General features: G+C 46.3%; 2 protein-coding genes and 1 long non-coding RNA gene across 8 annotated transcripts in view; 2 read left to right on the top strand and 1 right to left on the bottom strand.

Annotated features, from left to right (window-relative positions):
- Positions 1–1210: 1210 nt before the first annotated feature.
- On the top strand, positions 1211–4060 carry SFT2D3 (SFT2 domain containing 3). Its single transcript, XM_049615787.1, has one exon. It carries the CDS (start codon positions 1289–1291, stop codon positions 1943–1945), a length of 657 nt encoding a protein of 218 aa, XP_049471744.1. The 5' UTR covers positions 1211–1288; the 3' UTR covers positions 1946–4060.
- WDR33 (WD repeat domain 33) overlaps positions 3645–26262 on the bottom strand; it is a 106763-nt gene continuing 84145 nt past the window's right edge. Inside the window, exons 9-22 of one of the 4 annotated variants that reach the window (XM_049615778.1) lie at positions 25036–25190; positions 24869–24947; positions 24293–24403; positions 23419–23513; positions 23132–23218; positions 22525–22664; positions 21776–21928; positions 19804–20874; positions 17085–17193; positions 13590–14028; positions 9226–9389; positions 9021–9113; positions 7934–8149; positions 3645–5726 (exon numbers count right to left, since the gene is read on the bottom strand). In XM_049615778.1, coding sequence (XP_049471735.1) covers positions 5497–5726; positions 7934–8149; positions 9021–9113; positions 9226–9389; positions 13590–14028; positions 17085–17193; positions 19804–20874; positions 21776–21928; positions 22525–22664; positions 23132–23218; positions 23419–23513; positions 24293–24403; positions 24869–24947; positions 25036–25190 — 3142 coding nt within the window. In that variant the 3' untranslated portion in view covers positions 3645–5496. Of the gene's footprint in view, positions 5727–7933; positions 8150–9020; positions 9114–9225; positions 9390–13589; positions 14029–14925; positions 15813–17084; positions 17194–19803; positions 20875–21775; positions 21929–22524; positions 22665–23131; positions 23219–23418; positions 23514–24292; positions 24404–24868; positions 24948–25035; positions 25191–26262 lie in introns of those variants that run through there. The other 3 variants (XM_049615779.1, XM_049615781.1, XM_049615780.1) reach the window with 3 other exon arrangements.
- Positions 25882–26262, top strand: part of LOC125911712 (uncharacterized) — a 1356-nt gene continuing 975 nt past the window's right edge. For 2 of the 3 annotated variants that reach the window (XR_007454420.1, XR_007454419.1), the window contains exon 1: positions 25882–26112. This is a non-coding gene — a long non-coding RNA (uncharacterized LOC125911712). The remainder of the gene's footprint in view (positions 26113–26262) is intronic. The other variant, XR_007454421.1, reaches the window with a different exon arrangement.

The raw sequence follows: 26262 nt of genomic DNA on the forward strand, positions 1-26262 counted from the left end.
TATAGAGGTAGGCACTGCCTCTCATCCCCGGTACAAAGGAGTGTAGGGTACGAATGGTCTTCTGGGGCAAGCAAGCCAAAGACCTGCCCAAAAACAGACTGCTGTACAACTTACCGGTACTGTCCTTTACATTACAAAAGGACTTCCATATCATCATATTTAAGTTTGCAAGAGCTATTTATGAAGTCTAGCAAAATAGGTGTTTCAATCGATGGCTTCAGGCCAGATCCCTCTCAAGCACCTTTACTACACCAGAATTGACAGCTTTGTACATTTGCAGCAGCCTTTCAAGTCCTAGAAAAAGGGAGACAAAAGAGACCCTGTGCTTGAGTTGCTGGCACAGCCTTAAACAAATAAACTTTCACAACTGGGAAAGGTGAGAATGTCAGCCGTAGGCAGTTGCAAGTGTGGCTAGATCTGAACATCCAGGAGCAGGAATTAGCCAGGTGGAAACAAGAGAGCACAGAAACCATGGAGGAGACCTGCTGGGTGTGACCTTTGTGAGTAACCCCAGACAGGCTCTGAGGAAGAGCAGGATCCCTGGGAGCCACCTCAGAACAGATCTAGGAATTGACTGAAGTATGGGCAAGCTTATCACTGATCTGCCCATAAATCAGGAGACCGGGACCCAAAGACGCCAGGAGCACAAAAAGGTGAACCAAAAATATAAGGCAGGGGGACCAACAAGTCTTGCACATAGGTCTTGAAGGAGTCAAGAAGCCTCTGATGAAATGGGGAACAGAAGATAAGCAAGTAGGTGAGGGGGGGTGGCGGGGGGGTAACTCTTCATTTATCAATTCCGGAAGCCTTCCCAAAGAAACCACCTAAGTCCTGAGCTCTGAGCTTTCTTAAAAATTAATTTATGAAGAACTGCAGATTAGCATACAGTGTTAAGTAATACGGAGATTCTCCCAATGGCAACATCTTGCAAAACTACAGCACGGTACTGATACCCATAAGCTCAAGATACAGAACTGTTCCATCGCCACCCCAAGGGTCCCTCGTGTATCCTTTTATAGCCACAACCCACCCCGCCCCACAACTAACTTTTAATGACAGGACATAATCCAGACAGTAACAGCTCCCACCTGTAACAGTTAGCCTGGGCCGCTGCTAACCCAGACAGAAGTCTGCAGAGGGGCGGCCCCGCCCCTTTCAGCAAGCTGCAGGCCCCGCCCCCCCGCCGGGGCTGACCAACAGCCATCTGGAGACGAGCCGCTTCCGTCAGCGACCGAGAAAAACCGGAAGTCGGCGCCAGTCTTCCCCTCTCGCGGCTGCTCCGGCCAAAATGGCGGACCTCCACCGCCAGCTGCAGGAGTATCTGGCGCAGGGGAAAGCCGGCGGGCTGGCGGCCGCAGAGCCGCTGCTCGCTGCGGAAAAGGCGGAGGAGCCCGCGGCGGGGGGCGGGCCGGTGGGGGCGTGGCTGGGCCGCGCCGGTCTACGCTGGACGTGGGCGCGGAGCCCCGCGGAGCCAACGGCGGCAGTGACCTCAGAGTGCTTTCCCAGCGTGACGCGCGCGCAGCGGCTGGTGGCGAGCGGCGTGTGCCTGCTGCTGGCCGCGCTTTGCTTCGGCCTGGCCGCGCTCTACGCGCCGGTGCTGCTGCTGCGCGCCCGCAAGTTCGCACTGCTCTGGTCCCTGGGCTCTGCGCTGGCGCTAGCTGGCGGCACGCTATTGCGTGGCGGCGCGGCGTGCGGGCGCCTGCTGCGCGGCGAGGAGACGCCGTCGCGGCCAGCGCTGCTCTATGTGGCCGCACTGGGCGCCACGCTGTACGCGGCGCTCGGGCTGCGCAGTACGTTGTTCACGGCGCTAGGCGCCTGCGTGCAGGTGGCTGCTCTGCTGTCCGTGCTATTCGGTCTCCTGCCGCGGGGTGCTGTCACCGCGCTGCGGCTAGCGTTCGGGCGCCTGGGCCCGGGAGCCGGCCTCGCCAAGGCGCTGCCGGTGTGAGAAGCCCCGGGGCCCGTGCTGTCGAGCAAGGACGGACGGAGGTCCTGTACGGAGGCGACGCTGAGCCCGGCCCCGGGACGCGCCGTCGGAAGACCACCGGGAGCCGGTCCCTGGCGCGGCGCGGACGGAGCCAAGGACTGCGCCCGCCGTCTTCCATATCGCGCTGGGTAGAGGCTGCTCCGTTGTTGTGCCACCGAACCTGTCACCTTTGAGCAGCTATTCTAAAACTGAGACTTGAGCCGCCTCGGAAGCTCTTCGGTTTCAGCGTCTTCCGCCTTACTGTTGCATGTGCTATGAAATCGAGATGTTGTGGTTGATTTGGTGAGAGTACTGCTGTGAAACACGGTAAATTGCTTTTGCGTTAACCGTGGTCTTAGATTGAGCGCAGTAAAAAATGAATGGCTCTTCGGTTTTAATTAGCTGCCCTTGTGACTTTTCTCAGACTTTTACCTTTTGTCGTTTCAGAAATCCAGTGGTAGATTGTAGTAGCTTAGCTACAATACCCTTTTCTTTGCTCTCGAAAATTTATTCTTCCTCAATGAGTGGATTCTTAAGCGTATCAAATTAAACACTAAATTTAGCCACCAGGTTTTTATTTAAGTACTTTAGTTAAGACCGTCTACCTCGGTTTTTCTTTTTTTTTTTTTTTAAGTGAAATTGTAAATATGGTGCCTTATAAAATTGAAGGAAAATTGGTTTTGTATTAGACATGAAAGCGACGGACCAAAAAGTAAATGCCCCAAGCATGACCTGTCGATGATGCTATGAGAGGTCCCTGGGCAGAACTGGGTTGGGGACTCTTGCCAGACAAGAGACTTCTACATGCAAAGTTCTGTATTTGACGGAAATCATGGATTTCTACAAGTCCTAATTTATCATTCCTAGTTTTATTACCTGCTTTTTAAAGTGCAATTTATATTTTGTAGGCTGATTCTAATGCAGTGTAAGATGCTTTTCATATATGACAAGTTGCCTCTTAGGTTCAGCATTTACTCTTGTCTTTGACTTTATTGCATACCCTAATGTATTGCCAAAAAGTTCGGACTCAGTATTCTGATGAGTCCAGAAAACAAGTTTTGTCAGTAGCTCTATATTAACTAGAAAGTAAATGTACTTAGGATTTTCAAATTCTTTATCAGTGGGTCTCAGTTCACATCAAAATTACTTGAAGAACCAGATCAATTCAGCCAGAATCTGGAGAGGGGTGGCGGGGAACCCAGGCCTCAGTAATTTTTTTAGAGCTCTCCAGATGATTCCCTGTTCAGCTAAGGTGGAGAACTACTTTTCTGTGCACTGGATTGCACAGTTTGAAAATAATTTTCTGGGGCTGGATTCCACTTTGCCTAAACAGGTGTGTCAGGCAGCAATAGAGCATTGCCTCCTTTTGCTCAATATTTATATTCCTAGATCCTGATCAGTGTCCTAATCCCTGCCCCAACTTCATGGGGGCTCCGCACCCCAGTATTCTCTAAGAATTACTGCCTTGTTCCCCTTTCAGTAAACAGGGCTACTTACCTACCTCAAGAGGAACAGACAAGAGGGTGTTTGTAGTAAAAGCACATGTTTTTAGAGAGGGACTTTTTTTTGTAATTGGAAAAAACTTGTGCCATTGGCTGCTCCTTCTATCCCCTAGTTAAATCTCTGTCCTAGTTTTCAATTTCTCTAGAATTTGCACAGCTGAAGATCTGACAGTGTTTAGCCCATTTTTATGTTGATGCTGTTATGGTTTTTTTAAATTGTTTTCCCAGCATTTTCTCAAGAATTCACCAAAAATGTAGCATTTATAAAATTCAAAGCACAATACCTTGTATGTACTTGGTAGTGATGTTCTAAAAGTTCCTAAGTATTCAGTAAATTACAGTGTAAAGATTGCAGTTTTTTTTAAAGGAATTCTTTCTCAAAACGTGATGTGGTTATCTGTTTGCTGAGGTACTGTATTGTTTAAAGCTGAAGCCTAAAATGTTATGATGGTAAAGATCTTAGCACATGAATCTCGGAAAAAGCCTCTCAATATGGGTTTGGTCCCTGGATCCCATTTTAGCTTATCGGAATTTGATTACAACTTCTTAAGCTGTGCCAGTGGAGGACAAATAAAGAACGTCCCACAAACTTGAAGCATTCTGGAGCCTCCTAATCGTGTGTTCACATTGACATGCTGGTAAACGTCCTTATATTTCAAAACAAAGTGAAAATTATTCACTTGTAGTCTCTAGGTTCTAGCACCCTGAAGAGCAGTGTGTGTGCAGAAATAACTTACCTTTTGCCATGTTTTACATTGACAGGGAACCAATTAAGAGGGTTTTGTTATCTGTCCACCTGTGCCAGCATCCCTGTCTAGGCAAACGCTGAGACTCCCAGCACCAATGAACTGGCCAGGTCAGCTGGTCTCCAGTACCAAATTGAAGCTGGCAAAGTAATAAGATGTTAGGGCGGCCACGGGAATATCCTTTGAGTAATAGTTTTCTTATAAAAACAAAGTGTCAGTAGAGAAAATATGGGGTTATCAAAACTGAACCTTTGCTTCCAATCCAAACCGGGCCAAATGTTAACATTTATTTAAAACTAAAGGAGTTTGTTGGGGATGAGAACTTCCTGGCTTTAAGCTAGAACTATTCCCTGCCTTAAACACTGGTAGGAGAGAAAGTTTTGCAAAACTGTTTAGGAGATATTTGGTCTATTCCTTAAACAATTTGTGACATGATGTACAGTAATCAGAAGGGTACACGTAGTTAATTTCTGACTTACATCAGGTTCCTCTCATCAGGAACAAGAGAATTCAAGTCTTAAGTGTGATTACCAGGAGATGCACCCAAGGGCAAACCCCTACTTGCACAGCCAGAAGATTTTTTTTCTTTGGAGTAGAATTTTCCACCTGCCAGAGCTGGTGGGTAGCTAAGGCTTTGGATCCACATCAGACTGTATTATAGTTTCAAAGTATTTCTCACTCTTACAAAAATAAGTGTGACAGAATGGGTAGAGGAGGATTTAAGACAAAGTTCACAGATAAAGTTAACTTTGACGGCTTAGAGGTACCCATCAAGTGTGCTCACAGATACAAGCTGTAACTATACACCCCTCAGCAGCCTGGGTGCGGTGGGAACGAAGGGTTCCTTAAGGCAAGCATTTCACAACTAGTTTTCTGTTATTTCTTGCATAAATCACATTCTGTATTCATACAAAAACAACTTAATGTTTTTCTCTGACAAACTGTACATATAGAAACATTTCCAATTGGACATGAACTTAAATTTGTGGAGGCTCCATGTCGTGTGACACCTAAAAAAAAAAAAAAAAAAAAAAGATTCCAGCTTTTCTCTTCACAAAACAGTGGGAGTCAGGGCAGTGAGGGTGGACAGGACAGAACGAGGCCGGCCACTCTGGGTCGCCAGCAGCAGTCTTCATCTCGACCTCATTAGGGACTCCTGGGCTTCAGCTGCCCCAGAAAAAGTTCAGGGCTACATGGTGCAGGCTTCCTTTTGTTTCTCTTGGTAAGTCCACAAGAAGTTCTTAAATACTGTCCAGAGAGGCCTTGGGATACTCAGCCCCAACTTCTACCGACCCCTTCCACCACCCCTTGAAGCTCCTCGCCGTGGCGGGCCAGAGTTCATGTTACTCCCTCTACCCCAGTTACTGCTGCTCCGGCCCCCTCTGGAAGGAGTACCGCTGCCCGGAGGGCCCCCAAAAGGTTCATCTCTGTGGTAGCCGTCGTGGTGATCCCCATCCAAGGAGCTGGAGCGCCCAGATTTTGGCACTCTCTGGGAAGGTCCTGGGCCCCCTCGGCCTGAAAGAAAACAAATTGATTTCACGTGTTACTTTTTTATATCAGAGACTGTTAATCTAAGTCCTGGTGCAAACTTTTAATGGTGATAGTGGAAGGAACACTCTGGGTCTTTAAAACAGAGTTCTGAGGACATGAGCAGTGGCACTCAGAGGGTTAGAAGTCGTGCCTCCACCCTCTGGTCACCACTGTCGCAATCCCATCCAGCCTGGGGCCATGCTCCTCAACAACCACACATGCTCCCCGAGGCTGTGCGATGGACAGGACAGGAAACCCAAGGTAAACACGGAGCACCTCTGGGAGCCACAGACCACGCTGGGCCACGTCTCTAGCAAGTGTATCTTCACTCTCAAGTGCCACCAGGGGTTATTCTGTTCTGGGGAGACTTGAAAGGCAACTAAGAACTTTGGAAGCAACTAAGAAATACAAACTATTGATGTTAATTACAATGTATTATCATTATCCCACAGCTGTGGCATTTTTGTTTTCTTTTAAATAGTAAAAGTATTTCTTTAAAAATAAGCAATTAAAAAAAGGAAAAAGAAAACTCAGCTTTCAGAATTATTTCTCCCAGGGATAGGTTTTTTTTGTTTAAATTTTTTTCAATGTTTATTTTTGAGAGACAGAGCACGAGTGGGGGAGGAGCAGAGAGAGAGGGAGACACAAAATCCCAAGCAGGCTCCAGGCTCCAGGCTCTGAGCTGTCAGCACAGAGCCTGACACAAGGCTTGAACCACAAACCCTGAGATCATGACCTGAGCCAAAGTAAGACACTTAACCAACTGAGCCACCCAGGCGCCCCCTCTCCCAGGGATAGTTTTATCTGTTCCAGACTTGGACACAAAAACCTTTTAGGTATATTAAAATTCTGACTTAAAACATTTTTTTTCTCATGAGCTGAATTTGGTCATATTTCCCATAATGTACTATCAGAAGACAACTGCCAACTTTATTTTGTCTTAATGTTTTTTTAATTTTTAATGGTTTTTTTGTTTTGTTTTTGAGAGAGAGAGAGAGAGTACAAGCAGGGAAGAGGCAGAAAGAGAGGGAGACAGAAACCAAAGCAGACTCCAGGCTCTGATCTGTCAGCACAGAGCCCAATGTGGGGCTTAACCATGAACTGTGAGATCATGATCTGAGCTGAAGTCAGATGCTTAACCAACCAAGCCACCCAGGCACCTCTTTTTTGTCTCAAAATTTTGAATGAAATGTGAATCTAGGTAAAACAAGGAGGTTAGGAAAGCTAGCCAAAGGGGAAATGTTGGCTTCTTTTCCTACAAAGTGTAGCCCAGACCCACCTGAAGGTGACTGGGCAGAGAAGATGTCGTTAGGAAGTAATTTCCACACTAGCCCTGTGACCTTGGCTCGGGACCCACAGGTGTCCTAAGTGCCCATACTGACCAGCAAAAAAATGTGTGCTTAGGTAGGGAGACCTACCAGTGACATGAAGTAGCTTCTGAGGGTTTTGCTTTGAGAAGAACCACCAAAAACAAAAAGCACAACTTTGTAATGAAGAGACTGTAAATATGAGTCAGGTTAACTAGGCTTACTTTCTAGCAGCCTCCAAACTACCACATATGCAGTGGCCCAGCCTAATCTGAGACCACATGGTGGCTACTGTTCCTGGCTAAAAGTGCTACATCCAAAATAAAGTTCCCAAGTTTCACGCTGTAGAAGTAATCTACTGCCCCTGAAAACACCCCTTCCGGACCATATTCCTCAAAGTCTTTGTGACTCTGAGCATCAGCAGTTCCTTCCAGACCCGGAAAACACAGAAGCTGGGAGAAGACCATTGTTCCTGCCACCGAGGAAAGCCTGGAGGGCCGGGAGCAGCCAGAAGCAGACAACACATGTGCCAACGAGAGCATGAGACATCCTGCTCTGAGGTACCCTGACAGCAGGAGTGGAAACCTGAAGGAACGAGGGAGGGGACTCTCGGAAGCAAGTGAAGGAGGCTAATGCAGAGGATGAGCCTGCAATCACTGAGTGAGGGCTCAGACTGTTGGCATGAGCCCCAACAAGCTATATCTGTAGCACATATGGGGACATGTGCCTTTACACAGCCTAAGACCTGGAGGGGAGAATGGAGGAAGGACCCTGGGTATCCTGCCCAGAACGGATAGAACAGGAACACAGGGATGGGGCTGGCCTATGGCCCCGCAGCCTTCTTGACAGAGCTCCCACCACTGTTGATCACTGGCCTCCACTGACCTTTGCCTCCTCGATCCTCAGACGGACCCCCCGGGGCTTCCATTTCTCTGTGCTCCGAGGTCCCCGGCCCGTCGTGCCAGGGGCGCTTTCGGGGTGGCAGGGATGCCATGTCCATGCCCTGCAGAGAAGAGGAACGTTCTCTGCTAGCTGGGGAATGACCGTCGTGAGGGGGATGATCAGGGCGCGGAGCATCACGGAAATGTTCATGACCTGGCCCTGAAACGGGAGACACAAGGCTAAGCATCTGACAATCTTCTAGTGTGACCGAAAGCAGGTGGAAATCATACTATTTAGTACCAACTTGAGAACCAATGTTCATTCATGCAAGAAAGGTATGCTGAACACCCACCTAGGCCACATCACGAGTACATAAAAAAAGGTCAAGATCAGAAATCAACGTACCTCTTAAAATAAGAGACAGGCAGCGTCCAGAAAAGTGGTTCTCAGACTTTTTAGTCTCAGGATGTCTTTACACTCTTAAAAATTACTGAGATTTAATTTATGAGACTTATATTTCATAAAATTTGCCATACTAGCAATTAAAGCTGAGAAAACTTTAATGCATTTAACTATATTTTCTGAAAACAAAGCCACTTCGTGGAAAGAATGGTAATGTTTTCTATTTAGACAAACCCCTCTGACATCGGGCTCAAGAAGAAGAAAGGTGGATTCTCCCAGCCATTTCTGCACTCAATCTACTGCAATAAAATGCTGCTGCCTCAAGGATCTGAAGACAATCCATCTTCCCATGGAAATGTGAGTTAGAAAAGAGAGGACCTGGGGGCACCTGGTGGACTCAGTTGGTTAAGTGTCCGACTCTTGGTTTTGGCTCGGGTCATGATCTCATGGTTTGTGAGTCTGAGCCCCGCATCTGGCTCTGTACTGACAGTGAGGAGCCTGCTTGGGATCCTCTGTCTCCCTCTCTCTCTGCCCCTCCCCCCACTTGGTCTCTATCTCTCTCTCTCTCTCTCAAAATAAATAAACAGTAAAGAAAATGGACCTGGTGGGCCCCCAGAAGTCCCCAGACCACACTCTATGAGCGGCTGGGCTCGGATCACCAGAAGCCACAGCAGCTCTCCTTCCTTACCTGGCTCTCTATTTCCATCCCAGGAGTCTGGTTTCCGTCCTCCTTCAAAGCGAGGGAACTCATCAGGAGTGGGGAGCAAACCCTTCCTTCCTCCTACACACGGGAACAACACAACACCACACTCACAGACCATTTCAGGTGTGTCCCCAGTGGCAAACTCTCCAGCCCATCCTTGCTAAGCCCAGCATCCTCAGCACACACTCACCTCGCGGGGTACCCCGACCTCGACCTCGGAGATCTCTTCCTCGGGCCGATTCATCAGAAGGATCAAAATTCTCCTCTGGACCAAAGTCTTCAGGACCAGGAAAGCCATCCCTACCTCGGGGCGGGGCACGGCCTTCATGTCTTGGGGGTGCTCCTCTTCTAAAGCTGTCAGGGAAAAGCAGCAAAATATCCACCTGATGAAACCCCTCACAGCTCTTGAGTTCATGTTTCAAAGAAACATAATGGTGTAAGAAAGTATGATATTAATGTTAAATGGGAGGAAAACAAAATAAAATTATGTATTTTTTTTTTTAAGTACAGATTTTATAGTCCCAATATTAAAGGCAAAAACAGGAAGGAAAATGTAGGGTTATGTTCATTTTCTCCGAAAGCTTTTAGGAGTAACGAAAGCAGTGAATACATTTTAAGTGCTAATAATCATGCTTTCACTTTCAGATTTCATTTCATCCTCAGCACCCCATTATTAATTCCATTCTACCCATGAGTACACTGAGGCACAGAGAGGTAACGTCATTTATTTATGACACACAGTAAGTGTTGGGATTTGAACTCAGCCAGTCTTGCCTCCAGCCCATGCTCTTTTACCACTGCCTTCCCAGTATTTTTCATGATCATTTACAATCAGAAAAGGGAGGGTACAGATTTATGACTGCCAACTGTACCAGACTCATTTGGGAACATCTGCTCTCCCGTCTGCCCTAGCCCACCACTTCTATGCAGGGCTGGCCATGAACTTCACCCACAGCTCCACTCCACAGCTGACTGCTGTACAGGCAGGCACTTGGCAGCCCCCACACTGGCTAGCTGGCAGCTTAGAGCCCTGGCTGGCGGACAGGTTCACTGTCCCTCAGGATTCTGGACTGGAGGCCAAGTTGGCCAAGAGTACTGCCAAAGCACAGCCATTACAAGAAGAGTGTCCGAGCCAGAGGAGGCCTGTGGGGAAGCAGAAAAGGGGCCTACAAGCATAAATGGGGCATGAGCACGTGGAGAGAGGCCTCGGGGCTGGAGAATGGGTCAGGAGGAGTGAGGGCACAGGGCCAGTCTACACGAGCAGCCAGGCCTTCCACTTTTCCTGAGTCTCCATTCAGTTATCTTTTACTCCAACATTTCACTTTGCAAAATTCCAAACCAAGAACACAGTTAAAAGAACAGAACAAACACCCATGTGTCCTTCACCTAGACTGATCAGTTCTCTTCATTTTGTTTTTTTAGAGTCATCAGTTCTTAGGACATTGCCATGTGTACTTTATCTTCTCTCTCCATCTACTTACAAATCCACTTTCTAAGCCATTTCAAAATCAGTTGCCAACAACATGACCCTCATCCCTAACACCTCAGTATGTTTCTTCTAAGTACAAGGACTTTCTCCTACAGAACAATACCATTACCACTTGAATAACATGGAATATTCTTTAATACAGTCCAATTCAAATTTCTCCCGTTGTCTTCAAAATGTCCTTTATAGTTGTTTTTAAATATAGATTTCAGTCCTGATCATATACTGTTATTTAGCGGCCCTGTCTCTGGTCTACTTTATCTAGGACCTTCCTATATTTGATCTTTCATGATCCCAGCATTTTTTAAGATTACATCCAGATAAAACGAGGAGCCTGGGTGGCTCAACTGGTTGAGCATCCGACTCTTGATTTCACCTCAAGTCATGATCTCACCGTTCATGAGATCCAGCGCCATGTCAGGCTCTGCACTGAGCATGGAGCTTGTTTAGGATTCTCTCTCTCTCTCTCTCTCTCTCTCTCTCTCTCTCAAAAATTAATATTTTTAAAAAAAGATTCTCTCTCTCTTTCCCTCTGCCCCTCTTGACTCACACACATGCACTCTCTAAATTAAATTTTAAAATTAAAAAAAAAAATCCATCTAGGTATTTTATAGAATGTACCACAATTTAAATTTATCTATTTCCTCATGACTAGACTCAAGTTAAACCTTTTTGGCAAAACTGCTTATACCGTCTCAGTGATGCCAGGTTGTCTGCCTGTTTATGAGGTAAAAGTGGTGTGCTGAACCAAATTTCACTGTTGCAAATGTACACTTTCTTTCCTTCACAAGTAAGGAATCTGTGGAGTGATCTATACAGGGTTTTAGTGTAAAAAGAGCTTTCCCTTTTCCACCCCAGCTATCTTTTTTAAGAACTGTCTTGGTCCTGTGGACCCTGATGACTCATGCTCCTGCAAGCAAAGAGGGTGTGCCCAGGACACTGGCTGAAATAACAACTAAAGGTAAAGGTGGAATTGGCCAAAAGGAGATGAGTGGAGCAGGAAAAGTACAGCAGAGGGCGCTGTCTCCCTGGGACAGAGTTGGGGAGAATCCCCACGCCCCCAAACACCACAGGACTGGCCAGGCAACCATTACAAGGCTGCCCTAGTTACGACAAGACAAGAGAATCTAATGTGCCCTCATTAGAAAGTAGCTCCTATCAAGGACTAAACGTGTCCTCTGTAAAACTTGTACATGGAAGCCCAAATCCCCAATGGGATGGTATTAGGAAACAGGCCTGTGAGGGGTAATTAAGATTAGGGGAGGTCATGGGCATGGGGGCTTTGTGATGGATCAGTGTCCTGATAAGAAAGACACCAGCAAGGGCTAGCTCACTGTCTCTCTACTGTGCAAGGACACAGGGAGAAGGTGGCTGGCTGCCTGCAAGCCAGGGAGATAAGTCTCACCAAAAACCCACCCTGCTGGACCTGGACCCGTGTCTTCAAGCCTCCAGAACTGTGAGAAAACAGACTCATGTTATTTAAACTTCCCCAGTCCTTGGTATCTTGTTATGGCAGTATGAGCTGATGAGTACATCCCCGAATGAACTGATCCTTCTCAAATACCTCTCCCCATTTGACAGATTCACTAATTCAACAGTTACTGAGCACCCATGCTGTGTCACCATTACTGCTCTGGGTCCTGAGGCCACAGAGGTACATAAACAAAGCCCCTGCCCTGGGGAAGCGGTCATGTTCCTGGGAGATACACATAATAAGAAATAAACACATTGCTTAATGTCAAGCAGTGCTGAGTGTTATGAAGAAACAGGAAGCAGGGTGAAAGAACTGGGGTGAGAGGAGGAGGGCTCTGACTGCAGTGAGCCACAAACGTCTGCAGGACTGTGCTCCAGGCAGAGAAAACAGCACACACAACAGGAGCAGGAGCACCTCTGGCTTATTTGAAGAGTGATATTAAGAGCACTAGGCTGCGGGTCTGTCGTTAACAGATGAAATACAATACAAACTGAGGCACAGTAAAATCTGAAACTGAACAAGGTGCAGAGATTCAGGAAATTGGTGAAGGTTATGCTGATGCCAAAGCCACTGGAGATGCAGCTCCTGCAGACACACAGAGCCGTTTCGAAGATCCTTGAACACCACTGGTATACCTCGGATACCATTAAGACAGGCCCTCAAGAAAACTAGGAGCCCTTACGTCTTTTTAAAGAACTCCCCTCTGATGGCTGCTCCCCCACACCCCTTGGCCATCTTATCAACCATTCTTGTCTAACACATCCCGTGAGGAGGAGGGAATGCCAACCCTTGACTCTATCCTCTACTAGCAATGGTCCAAATGTGACAGGAAACACTGCGGCAGGGATGGAAAGCAGGAGTGGCACACAGCACCAGCACCGCAGTCTGCCAGCCTGGCCTGAAGCCGCTGGGACACTTCCGCCTGTCCGACGCGTCCACCTGTCCTAACGTCAAACTGCTGATTCTCAGCATGGCCCCTCATCTGGACAATGCTGACAAGAACACCGATCTCACAATTCAGTGGTACACAGAAATGCTCAATTATCATCACCCCTGATTATTTTCTGTCTCATCTGCGATTCACTAATTCTTGTTTTTGCTCCTTATTTCTTTATACCTTTTTAACCCCAGGCAAGCTGAGTGCTCAAGCCTGACCTTGCCCTAATTCAGCAGCAGAATAATTTTTCAGCTTGATTCCACGGTGTTAAGCTCTTTAGGCAATTACACAAAAACAATCTCATAATTCCTTTACTCTCCACCTGGATTATCTGTATCCTACTGCATCATTCTAAGAGAAGCTGGTGCCTCCTAATCAGGCCCCAGAAACTTGATACTATCCTGATGCTCACATCTCTTTAAAAGAACCAAAAAGTAAGCAAAAACAAAAAGATTCCTAAATTGCAAAGATAAAAAAGAAGCACAAAAAGGTTAAAAAGCATAATTACTCGCTTCAAGTCTAAACGCAAAACCTAAAGAGGGTAGAACTAGCAATCAGTCCAGTGCCCCCTGCCCAGCGAAAGAGGAAAGAGACTTCTGGGGAGAGAACAGGGCCACAGCTCCAGGGAAGAGCTAGCAGACAAAGCGTCCGTCCCACCTTTCTTCTCTGCGCCCTCGAAAACGTGGGTCCTCAGGATCCCGGGGGAATCGTTCATCTCCAGGTCTGCGGCCTTCCCAAGCCCCCGGAGGGCCCCGAGCTGCGCCCCGGCCATCCCCCTCGCTGAATTCCCTGTGATCAGGCGGAAACGGAGGCCCGGGGCCCCCGCGCCTCCACTTCTCTTCTTGTGGTAAAGGTCCTCCTCGCCCCTCAAATTCACGTAATCGGTGGCCAAAGCGTTTGTCCGGGTGGAAGTCATCTGGTCTGCTGAAGTCGTCAGGGAAGTCGGGGTGAGGGCCACGCCTATCAGGGGGACCCCTGCAGTCCTGGCCGCCCCGGAAAGGCCCCCTCTCAGGCCCGTGCTCAGGGCCGCTGCTCTGCTCATGCCGCCTCTCTGACATGGGGCCCATGTGGTGGTTTGGAGGGCCGCGTGAGTCACCTAAAGGAAACAAAGCTGATTTTTACCTTGTCTTCCAGGAATCCTGCCAACACAGGTCTGATTTTCAGCATCTTAAACTCTCAGAAAGCATTCTGGCATTTAGAATGTTTTCCCTCCTTAGCTCTCAGCACACTCAGGAGACAAATCCCTCAGGCATCATCTAATGGAAGAATGCAGGTTTTGGGGTGCAGATTTCAACCTCATCACTCACTAGCTAAGCAACTCCACCTAGGGCAAATTATTAATCTCAAATGAGATTAGCAACTACTTGGCTGCTGTGAGGATTAATTCAAAAAACATGAGTCTCACAGGCATAAGGACGAGCACCCCTTCCTGTCCCCATTCCTTCAGTGACTTCCTTAGGCCTGCCTGCCCCCTACCCAGGGAGGAGATGGCAGAGGACACCCATGCAGCAGGCCAGAAAGCCAAGCATAGGGAGGCCACCTCTACACCTGAAAAGGCCCTCAAAGCCCAGGGTGCTGTACCTCCACTTCCTCCACCCCTGAGGTCGCCCTTTTATCCTCCACTTCATTTAATTGATTCGTTAACTCACACTTTTTTTTTTTTTTTTTTTTTGACAGGGAATACTTTATTCAAGCCCATCAGAGAAATGGACAGCTTGGGTCAGTAACAAAGCACACTTTGACTCTTAACAAAATCCTCTGAAAAGCACATGGAACCACAGGCCTCCCTAATAACTGCCTGGTGACCAAACAGCCTTGCTATGCTTCAGTTTGGGGGTTTATACAAACACATTTTCCTGCCCCTTCGCATGAATGATATATATCCCTCATCTGTAAGAATTATCACCATTCTTTGCAGACAGCGTTTGGAAACCCACTAGAGATTTTTTGAAAATACTTTAATATATGTAATATATTCAACATCCTGAATAAAAATGGAAACAGGCCAATTAAACTTGTGATGGTTACCTTAGCTCACTTCTTAACCTTGGAGGGATTTGTTCTCCTGGCTACTGAACTACTGCAGCCATCGTAAATGGGTACCTGTTTTCTGTCAGCGTACAATTCAAACCAAGCATTTTTAAAGGTAGGTAGCAAAGGGCCCCTCTTGTTCCAAAACAACTAGGTTTTTAGGATGGACTTCCTCCGAATGCCTCCTCCTGCCCCGCTCGTGCCTTTCCCCGCTTCTCCCTGGCAATAAAGATGAATACCCTCTCCTCGAGCCACAGCCAGCCAGCTTTTTCCCCTCCCATGCCCTTCCTCATCCCTTTTGTTCCTTTCTCTTGGCCATTTCAATCCCGCCTCACCATTCAACATGAATAAAAAACTTGTAAATATCAGTATAAAAAAACACCACTAGAAGGGTTCTCTCTGCTCCTAAGCTCTTCCTGCCTCCCGCTCTTTCCTTCAGTAAACCAGTCCTCTCCATGCTGAGGAAAGCACCTTCTAAGTTGCCTCTTTGTTCAGTCAGTTTGCAAATCCCAGGGCCCTTTCCTACTATAAAGTGGCCCCCCCACTTCTCAGTGGGTTCCTACAGCTAATGGCTTCTTCTCTGACTTTAAGTTGCTTGAACTTGGTGTGATCTCAGACACAGCAGACTTTGACCTGAGGAAGCTGAACACATTCCATTTGGACTTACCTATGAATAATAATCCTCCCATTACCTCTATCTGTTTAAAAGTACCCTGGCTCCTCCAAGGAAAGAAACCCACCACTACAAATTAGAAGGGGTGTGGCCACCGGTGGTGGGGCGGCGGCGTTGGTTAATCCAGTAGGGGATGGCAGGGCCACTTTCTCGGCTCTCCCTTCTCCCTTTGGTCCCTGGGAGGAGAAAGAGAGGAGGAAGAGAGAGAGAGAGAGAGAGGTAAAGAGAAAAGGGGAAGAGCAAGGAGGAGAGGGAAATAGGTGGAGACAGACACAAGGTAGGGGAGAGGAAGAGAGGCAGGCTCTCAGTTCGTTGATAGCTGTACCTTGTGGGTAACAGACTCTTCTTTTCTCAGGGTCCCCAAATTCCAAAGATGGGTTCCTGCTTTCTCTGTTTCCCTGTTGGCCACCACTTCCATGCAATGAGACTACCATAAAGATTCTCCTAATCTCTTTACTGCTCCCTTTCCTAGGACGTGCTGCTTCTCCCAAAGTCCTAGTGCTGCAAAATGCTGATGGTAATTTGATAAAGTGAGGGCAAGAAATGTAACGTCCCACAGAGTGCTGTGGGCTCCGCTCATTAAAAATTACAGGGACTGAAGTTCATTGAAGTGCAGCCTCCACAGTGCTCCTAGGTTTCGGGCCTGTGTCCTCCCTGTGAGAAGCACACTGACTCCAACGCCTGCACCTCCAACCTGCCCTCCATCCACACCCCTCATAGTCCTGCCCTTGCCCTCTGCAGCCAGCAGCCTGCGGCCCCCTCGGTCCCACTCCAGCCCTTCTCGTGTGACAGCACAACATGTGAACGAGACTAGGGGCTGCCTCTGTGCTCTCCTTCAACTCCTGCAATGAACTCAACTTCCAAACAGCCTTACATCTTGATACTGACAGTTCTCATCTCTGTGCTTTCCATAAGATCAAGAACCCGATGCATCAGTACATTGCTTTCTTCTTTTTCTTAGTGAATCATGCAGAACAATATAAGCAGCTAAAGCATTCAATATGTGGCACAACTCAGGGGCAGAAGAGGGTGATATGAAAAACACTACTAAAACCTCTGCATTCATGACCTCATCAAAACCTGTAAGTGGAAGCAGCTGAGCTCTCCAGGATGCTAACGACATGCATGTGCACTCAGTGTGCACAGGAGTCGCTCCCGCTCCCAAGAGAGGCACGCGGCCGACTGTCCGAGGCACAGGCCCTTCTCCCAGGGGTCGTCCCAGCAGTCTCACTGCCAGCTGCCACCTCCTCGGGGCGGCATTTCCAGCTAACCAAAGCAAGTCTAAGAAAACACTGTTAACAAAGCCTTTACCTGAAGTGACTGTGCTCCTAGTTTTCCTATAGGTTCAAGTGCCCATTCTATCAGTTACTTACCAATAAACTATTTACTGTGAGATTTACCCAGAGGTAGTAGAATGCAATCCCTTATTCAGCCAAGCAGATATTTACCTTTGTTAGGGCCAGGTCCTTGTCCAGGGTTAAGAGGGGGGATGCGACCTTGTGCTCCCTGCTGCCCTAGGCCTGGTATCAGGGGTGGGGGGCCTGCGTTCTGTCCTTCCTGAAAAGATGTTTTTAAAGCGGGGGTGTGAAATCATAGGCTTGTGCTTCATGAATAGCAATTTCATCATAATGTGACAAGATTAAAACACTAGGTTGCCCCAAAGCCTCCAGCAGTAAATATACAGCTAGTGACATTATAGTAAAATGGTCCTTAGATTGGGAGGAGACACTTCTCTTACCATAATAAAATGAAACACTTACATTTTAAACCTGATGACAGGTTTCATGTAAAGCTAGATCTTTACCTGTAATGCCAAGTAAGAACCACAATGGAAAGTCAGAAATCCTACATAACACTCTGCATAAAGGAGGAACTTCCAGCCAAAGTGAAGATCTGGAAATCTGCCGGGACAGGTAAACTCTGCTCTCACACTCAAGACTCCCTTCCAGCTACAGAGAATAATCAGTCCTCTCAAGAGGCTAGGGCTGGGTTTGAAGAGGCAGAAGAAAGGAGTTCGTCCACACCGGCTTTCTCCCACCACCTCCTTCCCTCCCTCTTTCTCGACCTCCTCATTTCCCATCCTCAGCACCTACTTCTCATTCCCAGCTGAATCACCTGGGAGCCTACCAGACTCCTTAGGTCCCTGCAGACACAAACCTGCTGCTCTGATCCTCTGTCCCTGCGCTCGGGAACCCCAGAGTTCACTCCAGCGTGTCCCCAAGACTCTGCATTTTTACCCAGCCACGCCTAAATTCTGAGTCTCCACACTGTCCAATGACCTTGGATCAGGTCTCTTAACAAATTCCTTTATATAAAAAATGCATTTGGTGGCTGGACCTACTATGAAAACAGTAGTTGCACATTCCAAACCAGCTCCATGAAAGAGCAGCCATGACAGGACATGTGGCATGCGGCTACAAGGCCACCATTAACTCAACACCAGTAATTTCCGTCCTTTGTTTCCTCTCCCCCTGACCCAAAGACTGCTCTTATCAACATCTCTCAAGCTGTTACTTTAGCACCAGAAAGCAATTTCACTAAATTAAACCAACTGACACAATGGGTTTAAATAGTTGGCTTCATCAAAGTGAAGAAAGTCAAATTTCAGCATATAAAAAATATGACCAAAGATGTTTATCAGGCAACTCTTGAGATTTGAAATGTCCTATAATGTATCAAACCTTCACACTCATTCCTTAGGTCAACTAATGAGTCTTTAGAACCATTACGCCTTTCATGTATAAAATCTGTCACTACTTGATACAATAAAAACTCTTACTGAACTGTCCCAGAAACTCAGGCCTATCCTCTTAAATCTGACATGTTTATAATTTCAGTCATAATGTGGTAGCTAAAGTTCATCACTATTTTTGTCCTTCAAATGAAAGCAGTTAATTCATTACCATAAGGTTAGGTAACTGATACTGTAAACACACACAAATGCTCTGTGTGTTAATAAAATCTATAACACTTCCAGTTTTAGGGCAGTTAAGGACGATCAACCTAGATTTATTCCACTCATCCTAAATTCTAAAACATGCCCAACAGATTCTGGAAAGAAACTCAACTACCATCGGGTTCTTTGCTACTGTGACACCTCTAAATCCTGGGAGATCTACAGAAGGGTAACGTGTAACCTTATTTAGCTATTTTAATTCAGTAGACCCTACGGTCATCTTCATGTGACAGATTCTCAGGTGTCTGAAAAAGCAAAACGGGCCGTGTTCTGCACATGCAGCATCAGCAGCACATCCTCTCCAAGTGGATCGAGTGCCTCCCAGTGAAGACCCAGGGGGTCAACATTAGCTCACTCACTCACTTTTGGTCCACAACTGACTTCAGGGACACAAACCCAGTTGTTCACACCCAAACAATGCTTCCACACTATGAAACGGAGAAAAATATAAAAACCACAGAGCCACACTGTCAAATCCATTCATGCTCATGCAGTCTTTCTCTAAGTCCCCCATGAACCCTGAGCCCTCCTCTCAAAGCACAAGCCCAGCCAAGGGGTAATAAAACTTGGCTAACAAAACAGAATCATCAAAAAAAGGGCCCAGAAAATGTCTACAGAAATATTCCCTCCAGTAAATTGACATGTGAGCTAAAACCCTGAACAGAATTTTGTCCAAAGGGTCATCATTTGATGATGCATCATTTGAGAATGCACAATTCCGGGCTCAGAGGTCTCTAAAAGCATTCACTGAAATGAAAATAGTGAGATCAGAGTCTGCTGTAAACTTGTGAGTTACATACTCCATCCTATCTTCAAGAGTAGAGCCGGCAGGCAAACCAGCCCGTGAAACACCAGGCTACAACATGAAGAGCCCAGAAAGGGGAGGCCTGACAGGCTCAAAGCCATCCATGCCTCTTCCTCAGGGTCACAGCTCTTTTAGCCCCAGGGACAATTAGGAACTGTACTAAACTAAGAGTTGATCTTTTCTGGAATAACTGCTATTGAAAAGATTCATATTACATTATGTATAATGGTCCATTTAATTATTCTCATTTGCTTCTTCAGCCATGATGCTACTCTCAAGCCACCATCACTACTTGAGAGCCCCTGATACGAACTGTGACGGCTTCCCATAGCATCTGGAAGGGCCACTTCTGTGCAGGGCATATTTTCCCAATGTGTAATGCCTAGAAGTTAGAAATAAATAATACCTGATTGAAGGGGGCCCGAGGCCCATCACCTAGCAGAGCTGTTTTCTGCTGCTGGAATGGTATTGGCCCTTGAGATGGATGTGGCCCTCTTGCCGGGTTCTGCTGTCCCTGAGGTCCAGGGGGCCCTTGCATGCCACCCTGGGGTGGAGGCCCCAAAGAGCCCTGGGGCGGCCCCTGCTGACCTTGTGAGCCTGGAGGCCCCCGCAATTCCTGGGGAGGGCCTAGCATGGACCCTTGGGCTGGAGGCCCCTGCATGCCTCGCATCTCCTGAGGGCCGTGTCCCAGCAGTCCACTTGGAGGGTGAGGTCCTCTCATCTCTTGAGGCGGGTGGCCCATCATCATCCCTTGGGGAGCAGGACCCTGGTTCTCTCGGGGGCCTGGAGGACCCTGCATTCCTCTTGGATTCAATCCCATCAGAGGTCCCTGAGACACAGGACCTTGGATCCCTTGAGACCCTGGCCCACCTTGGATCCCATGAGGGTGAGGAGGTCCTTGCATTCCTCTGGGACCAGGTGGTCCCTGCATACCTTGAGTACCAGGAGGCCCCTGAGGGCCCAAGTGACCCTGGGGACCAGGTGGGCCTTGGGGGCCTATGTGACCTTGTGGGCCAGGTGGACCCTGAGGCCCCATATGACCTTGAGGACCAGAATTACCCTGTGGTCCAGGTGGACCTTGAGGTCCCAAAGGGCCATGAGGTCCAGGATGCCTTTGCATTCCTTGGGGCCCATGCATGTCCTGAGGCCTCGGCAACCCCTGGGGTGGGCCCTGGGGCCCTTGTGGTCCCATGAATCCTTGTGGCCCCCCACCTCCCTGATGCAGTGGAGGACCTTGTGGTCCCATTTGTCCCTGGGGTCCAGGGGGTCTAAACTGTCCCTGCGGCCCCGGTGGCCCCATTTGAGCCATGTTCATTGGCATCTGCTGAGATGGATGGGGTTGTTGAAAACCTTGAGGAATCTGAGACATTGGACCTTGTCCTGGAAAGGGCTGGGGTCCGAGGAGAGGAGTGCCAGATGAAGGAGGAGGCTGAATTTGCTCAGCCTGTTTCTGTGCAAGTCTTTCAATTTTAAGTTGCTGGAAAGAAAGAAAGAACAAACACACTGATAAATATGCCGCAGCCCTCAACGATGACAATATTGCTATCACTTACTTCACTGGGAGAGCCTCAATACAAACATAAGGCATCGACCTCCCAACACTCCACAGTAACTACAATCCATACAACATTCAGGTATTCTGGGAGCATGTAAGCACCTTCTTTTGAAATACTGGGAAACAATAGTCAGAATTATTCATATCCAATAATTTACTAGTTCTTTATCATTCTTGCTAACTTTCAAAGGTTAAAAAAAAAAAAAAGGAGCAAATCACCTGCTCTAGAGCTGACAGAAAAAGAAAAATTATTTTATCTGTGGGTAAATAAATGAATTCAAGTTAAAACTATGCTGGCTTTATCTTTTCTATGAAAAAGGTACGTTTAACTTAGTTCGACTCACTGCTTGACTGATCTGGTTTCAAAGTCTAAGAAACAGAATTCTTTCACAAACTAGCTTCCTAATGTAGCAATAAGAAATGGTGGTGCTGGGTGGGGGTATGGGCAAAATAGGGGAAGAGGTTTAAGAGGTACAAACCTCCAGTTAATAAAATAATTAAGTCACAGGGACAAAACGTACAGCATTGAGAATATAGTCACTAATACTGTAATAATGTTGCATGGTGACAGATGATACACTTATCATGCTGTGCACAGCATAAGGTATAGAACTGGTGAATCACTATGCTGTACACCTGAAACTGTGACATTGTATGTAAACTATACTTCAATTAAAAAATGAGAAAAACAGAAATGGTGGCGTTCGTCAGATCCATCTGAGAGTCCCATCCCCTCTCCTTAAGAGCATGTCAATAAATGTCTTTTAAGAAAGATCTACTTTCTTAGATCATCTTGAACCCTCCGCTAAAGAGCATCACACACCTCCAGAAGCTGTGGGTTAGTATACTGTAACGTGGCCATTTCTTGTTCAATTTCCGCTTGTGTTTTCTTCTTCTCTTCCAATTTAATGTCCTCTTTTCTGTCATTCAGTACCTCATTTGGGGCAGGAATTGGAACTTTATTTTGCATCCACGCCTTGGGAAAGAAGAGAATATTAAAATATACCCTAAGTGTGTATATTATAATGAGAGAAGGTGAAAACCATTCTGTAAGGTCATTGGCTCATTCCAACCTGCTGAAAAGAAGTCAGTTCACCTGGTACACTGCCTTTATTTCTAATGCTCCTTCTTAGTGACACAAGAATGGAGTTAGGCAAGCACATTGCCAGGTAGAAATTACTAACTTAATAAAAACTATAAGATCTTATGTGTTATTAAGAATGAAAAGTCTGCCCACATCTTCAAAAGGGCACAGGCACTTTGTGTTGCAGAGACAAATAAAGTAGAAGACAGACAGACAACGCAGAGGAGAGTCAACATACTCTCTCTGTTCCATGCTTCTCTCTTCTCTTTCCTCTGATGGCTTGGACAGTAAGACATAGGTGAGAATCAAAGAGCTACAAGAGTCATGACGAACTCCACACGAATGCAGAGCAGCAGATGGGAACTCTGTCTAAGAATACTCCAAAGAAGTCTGTAGTGCAGAAAGACCTTCCACGGATGAAAACATGCAAGAAAGCCTCAGCAGGCAGAACCTCCTGGTGGAGGAGGGGGCTGCTGGTAGTTACTCACCTGCTGGAACTGAGCAGGAATAGGTTTTGCATATGGAACTTTCTTCTGAGGAACTTTTTTCTGATCCTTTTGCATCACCTCCTCCATTCCCCAGTCCAAACCTGGAATTGTCATCTCAATTTCATTTGACTCATCTTTCCCTGTAACCATAAAAAGAAGCAGTTAGCCAAGGAAATAAGAGAAGGTGGCTACTTCATCAGTGAATGCATTTTTAGAAGAGACTTTAAATAATATGTAATAGATAATTCGATGACTTTTATCAACATGTCTCAACATAAATCATTTGGGCACTTTCAAAATAATTCAGCATCATGAAGGTAAGAAACAGGTCTCCAGGGGCGCCTGGGTGGCTCAGTCGGTTAAGGGTCCAAACTCTTGGTTTCAGCTCAGGTCATGATCTCACAGTTTGTGAGTTGGAGCTCCACACTGGGCTTTGGGCTGCCAGCTCAGAGCCAGCTTGGAATCCTCTCCCTCTCTCAGACCCTCCCCTGCCTGTGCATGCTGTCTCTGTCTCTCAAACAAATAAATAAACTTAAAAAAAGAAGAAAATAGAAGAGGTCTCCAAAAATTTTATAAAAATAAAACGTATAGGTACAATGTCTCTTACCCATCTGCTCCTGTTCCATAGCCAGTTTTAGTTGTTCTGGTATTCCCATTCCTGGAATTACTGCCAGACTATTAGGTTCAAGGTCATCTACAAATAGAAATACATCTATTGTCAATAGAGATTTTATAAACATAGTAGTCCAATAAAATGAACACTTTATAAAAATGAATTATCACTCAATAAACTGTAAAACTGAAATTAGTTTTATATAATCTTATCCATACCTAATAACACTTTTATAAAAGAATATCAGATTTCAAAGAACAATAAATGTGCAAGTGTCTCACCATATTCTACTCCATCTTCAGACATTCCAGGCAATAGGTTGAGATTATATCGATCTCGCATTTTATCACCTGGTCGGTTTCGGGTCCAAAATTTGCTGTCAAAACAAAACCATTTGGAGGGGCGAGGGGAGGAGCATAGTTTTGGTATATTTCTGGGCACTTACAAATACCAAGCAGGGTAAACGCAATAAAGTTTTAAACACCTTTCTTCTAAAAATTTAAAATGTTGAATGATTTTTTTTTATAAGAAGGCAGAACAAAATTTGAATAACAAAGTCATACTCCATACTCTATCTCCTTATTATTATATACATATTTATAAATCACTATAAAAATGTTGAACTACAGGGGCGCCTGGGTGGCTCAGTTAGCTGAATATCTGACTTCGGCTCAGGTCACAGGTCATGGGTTTGAGCCCAATGTCGGGCTCTGTGCTAACAGCTCAGAGCCTGGAGCCTGCTTCAGATTCTGTGTCTCCCTCTCTCTCTGCCCCTCCCCCTCTCATGCTCTCTGTCTCTCTCTCTCTCTCAAAAATAAATAAAGATTTAAAAAATTCATAAAGGGGTGTCTGGGTGGCTCAGTCTGACTTTGGCTCTCAGGTCATAATCTCACAGTTTGTGGGTTCGAGCCCTGCGTTGGGCTCTGTGCTGACAGCTCAGAGCCTGGAACCTGCTTTGGATTCTCTGTCTCCTTCTCTGTCTATCCTTCCCCCTCTCATTCTCTCTCTCTCTCTCTCTCTCTCAAAATTAAATTTTAAAAAATTTATAAAAAAGAGGTTGGACCACGAATTAATACATCAATAAAAATAAATATATATCTTCTCTGCAGCTCTATAAACACAGTAATTCCTTGTTATTTTTGATATAAAGCTTACCTAGTATGGTCATTTGAACCTGAGCAGAGAATATGTCCAAGAGGATGCCACGCCAGACTCCAGATCATTCCTTCATGGGCCATCTCCATCCCACCCACTTCCTTCTCTACCCTGTAATAGCACCACAGAAAGAAGTCTTTTCAATAAAATCACACACACACACACACACACACACACACACACACACACACAGACATTTTGTTTTACTGTAACACAAAGCTACCAAAGCCTTTTACTTTGAATCTGGTCAGTTCCACATGTTTCAGGGGTACTGATTTGTCATCAGTAATATAATCTTTGATTCAAAGAGCACTTCAGAGGGAAAAATGCTTCAAGAATGATTTCACCAATAAGAATCAAAGAAATCTGTTTTATTCTCCTTTAATGGTTTCCACATCCAAAATGAAGGTGCTAAGTTTTCTATTCCAAGCTGGGTTTACAGAATTGAAAACTGCAGGAAGACTCTGATACAGGACATAGGAATACTCAGAAAAAAACACAAAATACCATGTTCTATACTTTTGGGAGCTCTCTTCATAAAATATACAACTGTTTTACATGGTAAGTATTACATACCCCACATGCCAGAATAACAAAGAGCCATCGGACCCGCCACTGGCAAATAGTCCTTCGTGAACAGGATGCCAGGCCACGGCTGTAAAACAAACGTGGGGGAAGGCAAAGTCGTCAGCATCTCAGCATACTAGTGGTGACAGAATGAGAAGCATGCCACAGCCACCGACCTGTGGCTTCTTTCTTGTGACCTCGGAAGACTTGAAGCTCTTCTTTCAGGTTTCGGATATCAAAAAGTTTGCAGAGGTGGTCACGTGATGCGGTGAGCAGCCAATTGCCATTGAGATTTAATTTCACTTCCATTACTGTGTTTTTATGGGCGTGACTAGAAACAAAGTACCAAGGAAATAATCTGTCAGAATTTAAAACAAGTATGAATCCATACAATGGCCATTTTGGTTAAAAAGGACATGGGTCAAGACGGCAAGAGGTCTGTAAAGCATGTAACAGCACGAGACCACAGTTAAAGTACACTTGAAAGAAATAGGTCAATGACAGAAATAACATCCATTATCTAAGCATAGTTTTCATTAACCAACTAAAATAGCAACAGAACCTCAACTGTACAGGGAAGCTGATCTGTGAAGCAGGGAAGCACCTGAGCATGTAAATTAATATTCAATAAATCTCATTAACTTTTCAAAGTTCAGTGAAGCTCCTCTCATTAAGACAAAGCATAAAAAAGGGGCACAGGCTAGTTTGAGGGTTAATTTGAACTAAAAACACCGCAACAAGTCGAGGCCTGCAAGGAGCACCACTCACATTTCCCTTCAGCGGCTGCAGCCACTGCAGTCTGCAGCAAAGCAGCCTTGCTCCAACCCCTCACTCTGGATTTGCCTCCCTTCCCAGTCACAAGGACCAGGATCCAGCTGTTTCGTCAAAAACATGTTAGTAACATAGCCATTTAAATATGAATGTCAACAGATAATTCAAAGACAAAACTTTATTATGAGGCTGCATCAGAAATAAGCACCTCAGACAAAAAATGAGAATGGATTCAAAACTGGAGGGGAAACTTCTCTCTAAACAGATGTGGTGAGATGGAGAGGGCTGGAGCAGATGTGCCGAGATGGACAGATGTGGCGAGATGGACAGATATGGTGAGATGGGACAGATGTGGTGAGATGGAGAGGGCTGGGGCAGATGTGGTGAGGTGGGCAGATGTGGCGAGATGGAGAGGGCTGGGACAGATGTGGTGACATGGACAGATATGGCGAGATGGAGAGGGCTGGGGCAGATGTGGCGAGGTGGGCAGATGTGGCAAGATGGAGAGGGCTGGGGCAGATGTGGTGAGATGGGCAGATGTGGAAAGATGGAGAGGGCTGGGACAGATGTGGCGAGATGGACAGATGTGGCAAGATGGAGAGGGCTGGGGCAGATGTGGTGAGATGGACAGA

This window comes from Panthera uncia, assembly GCF_023721935.1.
Source record: "Panthera uncia isolate 11264 chromosome C1 unlocalized genomic scaffold, Puncia_PCG_1.0 HiC_scaffold_3, whole genome shotgun sequence".
In the NCBI taxonomy this organism is placed as follows: Eukaryota; Metazoa; Chordata; class Mammalia; order Carnivora; family Felidae; genus Panthera; species Panthera uncia.